Source organism: Elephas maximus, chromosome 2 (assembly GCF_024166365.1).
Source record: "Elephas maximus indicus isolate mEleMax1 chromosome 2, mEleMax1 primary haplotype, whole genome shotgun sequence".
NCBI lineage: Eukaryota > Metazoa > Chordata > Mammalia > Proboscidea > Elephantidae > Elephas > Elephas maximus.
The window spans coordinates 206,381,644-206,392,510 of record NC_064820.1 but is presented as its reverse complement, the minus strand read 5'-3'; the positions used below and the strand labels follow the sequence as shown (position 1 = coordinate 206,392,510).

The window sequence follows — 10,867 nt, the reverse complement described above, 5'->3', positions numbered from 1 at the left end:
TTCCTCTTCTATCTTTCAGTGAAGTTTATTTTTTTCATAATAATTATGCAGATACATTTTAATTTTTATTAAATATATTTAGACTTATTTTTGTAATATTTTTGCTGATATATAGAATTACAATTTAATGTTATATATTTGCTTTGTAGCCTTCAAATTCCTACAAATTTTCTTGTTACTTTTCATAACCTGATTGCAAATTATAACATTTTTCACATTCTTAAATACCATTCTTAAAAATATTTTTACATTTTTGTGATTTCTGGGACTTCCAGGACAATTTTGAATCAATCCAGCAAGTGTGAAATTATGTTTATTCCAGATGTAAAGGAAATTATTTTAACATTTGATTATTTAATATGACAGGCATAGAACTGATTGTTTTTCATGTTTTGAGATAATTATATGTTGTTTTCCCTGTTAGTAGTCAGATGATAAATTACAATTCTGTAATTTTTGATCATTAAAACAACTTGTATTTCTTCCATAAAGCCAACTTGGTAGTGTTACACTTGTAGTTTATCTTCCAGTCTTACTGAAATCCAAGAACCTGAAACTTTCTCCTCAAAGGGCCTTATTTGAAAACCCTATCTCCATTGACCTCATTGGTATGCACAAATATATTTGCCTGCCCACACATTTTGACTATCCTTCTTGCTTAGATGCTTTATCTTATACATTAAACTGACCTTTTTGAATACATAACATGCGCCTTGCACATCTTGCTCTATAAATGACCTGATGGTATGGTATGGTAAATGTCTATATACATATATATATATCTTGCTCTATAAATGACCTGATGGTATGTTAAATATGTATATATATATGTGTATATATATATATATATAAACCTGTTGCCGTCAAGTTGATTCCGACTCAAAGTGCCCTTATAGGACAGAGTAGAACTGCTTTATAGGGTTTCCAAGGAGTGACTGGTGGATTTGAACTGCTTACTTATTGGTTAGCAGCCAAGTTTCTTAACCATTGTGCCTAAGACACACACACACACACACACACACACAGGCTCTGTTTTGTATTTTTTCTACCTCTTTGGATTTTTTTAATATAAATTCTCACCTTTAATTCAAAGAAGCACTCTCTAATTTTATTCAGAACATGCTGACCAATTCACAAGTCTTTCATGACCAAATACATTCTTTAAATGTAATTTTAACTTATTCAGAATTTATTTGACAGTAGTCGCATTTGATTCTTTTTATTTACTGAAAATTCAATTGCTAAATTTAGATATTTGTCTCTATTTTTAGGAGTACAATTACTCTCCAATATTCCTTTTTTTTTTACTTTCCTTGTTTGGATTTGATCAAAGTGGTGTATTAGTCTAATAAAATGTGATGAAGTATTCTGTTTTGTTGTTGTTTTTCCTATTCTCTGAAGGATTTTTTTCAGAAATGATAATAAACCATTGCTTCTTTCAGTGTTTGCTGGAACATTACAAAATAATAATAACTGGCCATCATTATTTGTTGAAGTTTAAACTCCTTATTTAATTAATTTTTGATTATAGGCTATAGTAGATGTTGTAGAACTATGACACATAGGCTCTAATTTTTGGCACTTTAGTACATATAAGCTAAAATTAACACAAATATTTGCATTTCTTGCCTGAGTATTTTACTGGACACTTGAGACAAGCATAGTAGCAGACCAGTGGTACCAATGATATAATGAATTCTGTGCCCAGTACGCCACCAATAACTGACAGGACTTAGTGTATACATAGTCCCACTGAATATTCCAAGATGTATCCTGAAGTACAATGCTGTCAGTGATAGGATAATATCTGTATGTCTGCAAGGAAGACCTGACTGCAAGGTCGATTCTGACTCATAGCAACCCTATAGACAGAGTAGAACTGCCCCATAGAATTTCCAAGGAGCATTTGGCAGATTTGAACTGCTGACCTTTTGGTTAGCAGCTGTAGTACTTAACCACTTCCCATCAGGGTTTCCAAGTTAACACCACTATTGCTCAAATTTATACACCAACCACTAATCCCAAAGATGAATAAATTGAATGTTTTTACCAACTTCTGCAGTCTGAAATTAATCAAATATGCAATCAAGACTAATTGAAAATCACTGCTGATTAGAAGCAAAGAAAAAGGATGGGTAGTTGGAAAATATGGCCTTGAAGACAGAAACAACACCAGAGATTATATGATAGATTCACAAGACCTAATTTTTTTTTTTTTTGTTAATGACCTATTAATTGGAAATACCTTTTTTTCAACAATATACACAGTGATTATATTCATGGACTTTGCTGGATGGAATACACAGGAATTAAATTTTCTATACCTTTGGAAAGAGAAGTTGGAGAAACTCAACATCATCAGTAGGAACAAGGCCAGGTGCCAATTACGGGACAGGCCATCAATTGCTCATATGCAAGTTTAAGTTGAAGGTGAAGATTAAAACAAGTCCTCAAGATCCAAAGTAGGACTTTTAGCATATCTCACCTGAATTTAGAGACCATACCAAGAATAGATTTGTCTCATTGAACACTAATGACCAAAGACCAGAGGAGCTGTGAGATGACAGCAAGGACATCATACGTGAAGAAAGCAAAAGGTTATTAAAAAGACAGGAAAGAAAGAAAAGACCGAAATGGAGGTCAGAAAAGACTCTGAAACTTGCTTTTGAACTTAGAGTAGCTTAATCAAAAGCGAGAAATGATGAAGTAAAAGAGCTGAACAAAAGATTTCAAAGGGTGGTTCAAGAAGACAAAGTGAAGTATTATAACACAATGCACAAAGATCTGTAGGTAGAAAACCAAAAGGTAAGAACAGGCTCAGCATTCCTCAAGCTGAAAGAAGTGAAGAAAAAATTCAAGCCTCGAGTTGCAATAGTGAAGAATTTTATCGATCAAATATTAAATGACACAGGAACCATCAAAAGAAGATGGAAGGAAAATACAGTCACAGTGCCAAAAAAAAATTGATTGACTTTTGACTGTTTCAGGAGGTAGTGTATGATCAAGAACAGATGGTATTGCAGTATGAAGTCCAAACTGTACTGAAGGCATTGGTGAAAACCAAGGCTCCAGGAATTGATGGATTACCAATTGACATGTTTCAACAAATGGATGCAATGCTGGAAAGTTCACACTCATCTATGCTAAGAAATTTGGAAGGCAAGTACCTGGCCTTCCAACTGGAAGAGATACATATTAGTGCCCACTGCAAAGAAAGATGACCCAACAGAGTGTGGATATTATCCAACAACATCATTAATATCTCACAGAAGTAAAATTTTGCTGAAGATAATTCAAAAACAGTTGCAGCAGAACGAAAACAGACAACTGTCTTTATACTGAAATTTCAGATGTATTCAGAAGAGAACATGGAATGAGGGATATCATTGCTGACGTCAGATGGATCTTGACTGAAAGCAGAGAAATACCAAAAAGATGTTTAGCTGCATTTTATTGACTATTCAAAGGCTTTGGACTGTGTGGATCATAACAAATTATGGACAACATTGTGAAGAATGAGAATTCCAGAACACTTAATTGTGCTCATGTGGAATCTGTATATGGACCAAGAGACAGTTGATGGAACAAGAGGATACTGCCTGGTTTAAAATCAGGAATTGTGTGTATCATGGTTGTATCTTTTCTCCATGCTTATTCAATCCCTATGTTGAGTAAATATTCTGAGAAGCCAGAATATATGAAGAGGAATGCCACATCAGGATTAGAGGAAGACTCCTTAACAACCTGCCATTTGCAGATTACACAACCTTGCTTGCTGAAAGTGAAGAGGACTTGAAATACTGATGAAGAACAAAGACTATAGCCTTCAGTATGGATTACATCTCAACATAAAGAAAACAAAAATTTTCACAACTGGACAAATAAGCAACATCAAGATAAGTGGAGAAAATATTGAAACAAGGATTTAATTTTACTTGGATCCACAGTCAACATCCAAAGAAGCAGCCATCAAGAAATCAAACAAAGAATTGCATTGGGCAAATCTTTAAAGTATCGAAAAGAAAACATGTCACTTTGAGGACATGTGTGTCTGACCCAAGTGAAAGTTGGACAATGAATAAGGAAGACTGAAGAAGAATTGATGCTTTTGAATTATCATGTCGGCAAAGAATATTGAATATATACCATGGACAACCAGAAGAACGAATAAGTCTGTCGGGCAAGAAGTTCAGCCAGATTGCTGTTTGGAAGAGAGGATGGTAAATGTTCATCTCATGTATTTTGGACATGTTATCAGGAGGGCCCAGTCTCTGGAGAAGGATATCAAGCTCGGCAGGGTAGAAGGTCAGCAAAAAGTGGAAGACCCTCAGGGAGATGGATTGAGACAGTGGCTGCAACAATGGCCTCAAATATAGCGACGTTTGTGAGGATGGTGAAGGACCAGGTAGTGTTACATTCTGTTGTACCTAGGGTTATTATGAGTTGGAACCAACTTTACAGCACCTAACAACAACAATATTTGGAAGAAAGATTCCATGTCTCCTTCCACTGACCAGCAATGGCTTGAGTACTGTGTGTAGGCTCTAAACATGAGCTAGATCACCAGACAAGACAGGAGAGGGTGCTCTCTGAGAAAGGACATACAAATCAAATAGATTACTATTATCACCTTTTTTTAGAAGATGGAAAGTCAAAATCTGAAGTCAGAGAATTGGAGAATATGAGGAATTTATTAGACAGAAATCAGAGTTGCTAGGATGGGAATATTCTGAAAATGATGAACACATTAAATGCGCATAACTGTATATCTTTACACCCTTGTTACCATGAACACAGGCCAGGGCACGCATAGAACATTGAAAGAGTCCTATAAGGCCCAACAAAGATGCAGTATGTGAAATGAATATCTTTATGTTTTATGTACTTTACTAAACTTATCTCACCCAGTGGAATCCTTTTGAAATTACATGTTCCATACAAGAATATATTAAGCTATTGTGAACTATGTATTCCATAGTAACAATGATAGATCTTTTTCTTTTTCTTTTTTTTCATATTCAACATAGTGCTTACCTTGGACCAATTTCCACACTTACATTTAATTAAAATATTGTGACTACTTATTCAAGTGATAAGGAGGTAATGCAATCTAAATATGTCATGATAAAATTTTCAGGTCATTATTAAACTTTTTAAAAAAACGAATTGCATAGAATCTTTTGTTGGTTAAAATTCATTAGCTAAAGTCATTTCTAGCACTTCTCAAGTGTGTTGTGAATAGGCTTATCTGATCGTTCCTGTTATCTGTCCCTTCTCCGCATGATTAGTAAAGGTGTGTAAGTTCTGATTAATTCCATTGACGTAGGTAAACTCTCAGCTTCTGTGGTATAGAAACAGAAGCTTAATTACTGTACACTGTAACAGACATGGGACCTTGAGTAGGTCAATCTACAATTTAAATTAAATTTACATAACTAATGGAGTAATTAATTTTGTATGCATTATTTTGAAGATGAAGTACAAAATTGTTTATGATTATTTCTTTGTAAAGGAACTCCATTTGCATTAAATTCAAAAGGTATATTTATTTGAAAGAGGAAAAAAGTCACCAGTGAATTGTGTAATAAAAGATGAGACTCTATCTCAAGCAAAGCCACTCAATGATGACATTGCATTCAGATCCCGAGGTTTTGCAGGAATTGAGTTTTGAAAGGCTTGAAAGCACACAAAAATGGGAAGAAGTATCATTTTATGCATTATGTATGTATGTAGAAACATGTATACATTTATAATTCTATATGAACCTACACAAATATTTTAAACATTTTTCTGAACAGTGGACCTAGATTAGAAAATAATGATTGTTAATATATGCTCTCTTATGCTTCTTCCTTACATGAGATTTTAACCTTTAAACAATTACATCATTTAATAATAAATTGTTGCCGGGCATCCAATGACATAGATGTCTGTAAAACATCATTTTTGAGAACTTAATTTGTTAGCCTACCTATACACTTATCAAAGGCATCTCTCAGGGCTTCTTTGACTTTCTCATTCCGGAGGCTGTAGATGAAAGGGTTCAGCATTGGTGTCACAATGGTGTTCAGCACTGTGGCAAATCTGTTAATGTCTACTGCATTACCTTTATTGGGGCGGACATAGAGGAAGATGGAGCTCCCATAATAAAGCGTAACCACGGTGATGTGGGAAACACAGGTGGAGAAGGCCTTCTGCCTTCCCTGGACAGAGGGAATTCTAAAGATAGTAATGACAATGTAGGTGTAAGACACCCCTGTCAGGAGCAGGGAGCCCAAGAGCAATACAGCAGAGGAGAGGAAGTCAGCCAACTCAGCCAGAGAGATATCTGTACAGGCTAGCTTTAGCACTGGGGCTCTGTCACAGAAGAAATGATGGATTTTATTTGGCCCACAAAATATTAAGGGGGCAGTTAATACAGATGGCCCCAGCATTGAAAAAAATGCACCCACATAAGATCCCAGAAGCAAGAATACACATGTCTGTTTGCTCATGATAATGGTATACCTCAGTGGGTTACAGATAGCAACATATCGGTCAAAGGACATGACAGCTAGGATGAAGAATTCTGTGGATCCCAGAAGGAAGTAGAAAACAGATTGTGTGAGACATCCTACAAAGGATATTGCTTTTGTGAGTGAAAAAGTGTTGGCTAGCATCTTTGGCACCACTGTGGAAGTGATGGTGACCTCAATGAAGGAAAGATTGGCTACAAAGAAATACATAGGTGAGTACAGACGATAGTCAACACAGACCAAAAGGATAATCATGGTGTTGCCAATCAGAGATGTCATGTACATGAGCAGGGATACAGCAAAGAGGAAAAATTCTACTTCTTTCTCATTCTGAAACCCTAGAAGAATAAATTCAGTGACTCTGGTCTTGTTTTTGTGATCCATAATATTCTCAGTTCAACCCTGAATAACAGAAAGAGAAGTAAATTGTTGACCTTTGTATCTTAACCCTAGAAATACTCTACAAATACCCATTAACAAAGTTTGGTTTTTATACTGGGATATTAATGTGAACAAATGATTATATTCTCAGTATATAAATATCCCCTGAGATGAACTGTGTAAAAAGTAAAAGCTCAGGTATGAGATTGACTCTTAATAGTAAAATCAGTCACACAGCAAAATTCTGACAACTGACCTTTGGAAAAACCCATACACCTCCCATAAGTGAAGAGAGTCTAACAGTGGATTAATCTGTTCATGAGTCATATGAAAAAGACACAGAGAGTGCTCTTTGGGTTAGATCTTTTATTATATCATTAATCTATTGAGAATGTAGTTTTTCAAGGTGCTGAGTTGCAATAAAATCTAATTCCATATTAATTTGTATGTGAAAAGACATATGTTAGAGCTATGTATATTGATTTGTATGTGGAAGAAAATAATTTTAAAATAAGTGAACATCATCATGTGTTCCTTAAAGCTCATGATCCCTGACTTATGAGATCCAGCCTCCACACTGACACCTAGTTGATAGCGATATAAAATCAGCCATAACGTAATCTCCATAAGAAATTAGATCTCATAGTGAATGAGATTTTTACAGATCTTTCAAGGATAAGTGAAATGATGAAACACATAACTTTGTTTATCATTATTCATTGTGTTTCTTTTGGGATTCAGTCCAAGAGAGCAAATGCTCAGCAAGAGGGGTAGAAATATTGGGAGAAGCAAATCAATACAAATATTGTTTAGTTCAGACTAGAATTCAAAGGCCAGAAATAAAGATAAAACATAAACCTGTTGCAGAGAGTGAACTTCTTTTACTGACCTGCTAAGTTGACTATTTGGGAGTATGTACATTGCACCCTACACCACATTGCACCCTCAATCGTAGCAGTTGAAGGCAGGAAGTATAGGTTAGGAGCCAAGAGTTATTTCATACCCCAAATTATAAATGCATGAAAGACTGATATTGAGAGGGAAGAGATAATATTAGATGAGTGGGATTCTTACTGCTACATTTTTTAATAGATTGGTGAATGGAGAAATTATTTAAAATGTACCATATGTTACAGAATCAGTGCTGGCAATAAAACAAGAACCTGTATCTCCTGACTTAGGGTTTGTTGGTCATTCTAGCCCCCAATTTTAAATAATTCCTTCCTTAGTTCATTGATTGTATTACATTTACTGCGTAATTCTGATTGGAGCCAAGAACAAATGAGTTTTAATCTATTTTAAAAGAAAAGTAAATCAGTTTGTTTCAAGATGGTGTTTGCTCTGTGATTTTCTTTTAATAAATGTTCAAAATTCTACTTATGAATTTATTAGTTTACAGAACTTAAAATTTTTAAAATAGTGACATTGTGTGCAAGGCTTTAATCAGGCTGCTTTCCTGTAATTGTGCAGTGGGGGAACAAATATAATGAATTTTGTGGAGAAGGCAAAAGTAATGATGGAGTATGCTGTATTTCTTGGAAGAGTTATTCCTGTGGTAAGACAAATGGGTGGCATGAATGTGAAAAACTGATGTGCATCTTGAGGTTACTGGCAGTGTGGTTGGCAGCTGAAGGAAAAGCAGATGTTTTTTGTTTGTGAAAACAGTGAAGATCCACTCAGTTCAGTTCCTAACGTTTTCATCAAGCTGGAAATAAGTGAAAGATTGAAGAGAAAAAACAGAGGAATTCACAGTGATGGGGAAGATGAGAAGAAAAGAAATAAGAGCAAAGAACATCAGTTGTAAAAGGATATTATAAGCTCTCTACTTACACGCAGAAAGTTACCTCAGAACATTAACAATGTTCAAGTGTAGTTTCAGAGTTTCTCTTGTTTATAAGTTCATGGTTTGGGTGAGATTCAATGCTGGAATTACTTCTATAGATTAATTCTGTTTTCTGATAGTATCGTGATGTTAGGAAACAAAGGAATGGAGGATATGGCCGTTTCAATAGAAATTCTTATAAAGACTTTGCTTTGGAATGAAATTTCCATGATTGTACCCTTAAATCATTGTAACTCCGAAAGAGGCATAAAATCTGAGTTTATTATTGCCGTTCCCCAAGAGGCAGGGCATCGCTTGAATCAATAGTCTCCAGGGAATAAATTATACATTAAAAAATATATATGTGTATATATATATATATATATATAATTAAATGAAAAGTGTAAGTTTCCCAAATTGGCAAAGCAAAGAGAACAAGAGAACTTCTGTAACAAATACACTGGTTACTTAACTGAAGAACAAAAGGCTGTGATATTTTATGCCATTCGGTGTAGTTGGTATTAGAATAATGAGTCTAGAATTAATATGAAGAGTCCCTCAGGTATTTTGTTTAAACTTCAGTATCATATGCTGCCAAGTAGGCTTTGATAATGCAGGTTTTTACACATGGTAAGTCAGAGGTGGTCACGGAAAATGCTTTTCCTTAAATCAAAACATTGGTAAGAGTCAAACATTTTTTAAAAATAAACTTGAATTTTGCTATATGAGTTTTGCAACCTGTCGAGAGTTGTTCTGGTTATTATCCATTCTAAGTTTATAGTGTCATTTATTGTCATTGGGTTATTATGATGATTGTTGTCATCATCATCATATTCTTCACATCTGTATTTATCAAATACTTTTTTTTATATATATACTTCAACATAAAGAAAACAAAAATCTCCACAACTAGGCCTATAAACAACATCATGATAAATGGAGAAAAGATTGAAGTTGTCAAGAATTTCATTTTACTTGCTTCCACAATCAACACCTATGGAAGCAGCAGTCAAGAAATCAAAAGACGCATTGCATTGGGCAAGCTTGCTGCAAAAAACCTCTTCAAAGTGTTGAAAAGCAAAGATATCACCTTGAAGACTAAGGTGCACTGGTCTAAGCCATGGTGTTTTCAATTGCCTCATATGCATGTGAAAGCTGGACAATAAATAAGGAAGGCTGAAGAATGGATGCCTTTGGATTGTAGTGTTAGCAACAAATATTGAATATACCATGGACTGTCAAAAGAACGAACAAATCTGTCTTGGAAGAAGTATAACCAGAATGTTCCTTAGAAGCAAGAACACCAAGACTATGTCTCACATACTTTGGACATGTTATTAGGAGAGATCAGTCCCTGGTGAAGGATATCATGCTTGGTAAAGTACAGGGTCAGTGAGAAAGAGGAAGACCTTCAATGAGATGGATTGACATAGTGGATGCAACAATGGGCTCAAACATAACAACATTTGTGAGGATGGCACAGGATCCGGAACTGTTTCATTCCGTTGTACACGGGGTCACTATGAGTCAGAATCAATTCAATGGCACCTAACAACAACAATACATATACTAGGTACTCTGCTAACAATTTTAATATATTACCCTCATGACAACCTTATGAGATAGATATTATTTCTGTTTTTTGTTGCCTGTTTCATACAATAAATATAAGAAAATTATATAAAATCTCAGACTGCTTTAAAATAGGAAACCCTGGTGGCATAGTGGTTAAGTGTTACGGCTGCTAACCAAAAGGTCGGCAGTTTGAATCCACCGGACACTCCTTGGGAACTCCACGGGGCAGCTCTACTCTGTCCTATAGGGTCGCTATGAGTCGGAATTGACTCGATGGCAGTGGTGGTGTTTGGGCTTTAAAATATAAAGATATTAAATGCGTGGTACATATTCTGGTTCACTGAGAAATGAGATATGACTGCTATCATTAGAGAGTTACATATATTTCAGACATTAAGATATGTTGAGATAATGCTCCCAAAAGAACACTCCATTAAAACAAATTATTTTCCTCACAAATCAGAAAAGTGGTTATAGAAACAAGCTTTGTACATAAATCACATAATGAAAAGACTGAAGTTTTTTATTCATGCTGGCATCTGGTCATTCAGAAGAAAATCCAGGATAATCTGTT

The 10,867-nt window shown here is 35.0% G+C and overlaps 1 protein-coding gene across 1 annotated transcript; it reads right to left on the bottom strand.

Annotated features, from left to right (window-relative positions):
* Nucleotides 1-5,954: 5,954 nt before the first annotated feature.
* On the bottom strand, nucleotides 5,955-6,899 carry LOC126067781 (olfactory receptor 6M1-like). Its single transcript, XM_049870029.1, has one exon. It carries the CDS (start codon nucleotides 6,897-6,899, stop codon nucleotides 5,955-5,957), a length of 945 nt encoding a protein of 314 aa, XP_049725986.1.
* Between the last annotated feature and the right edge of the window lie 3,968 nt (nucleotides 6,900-10,867).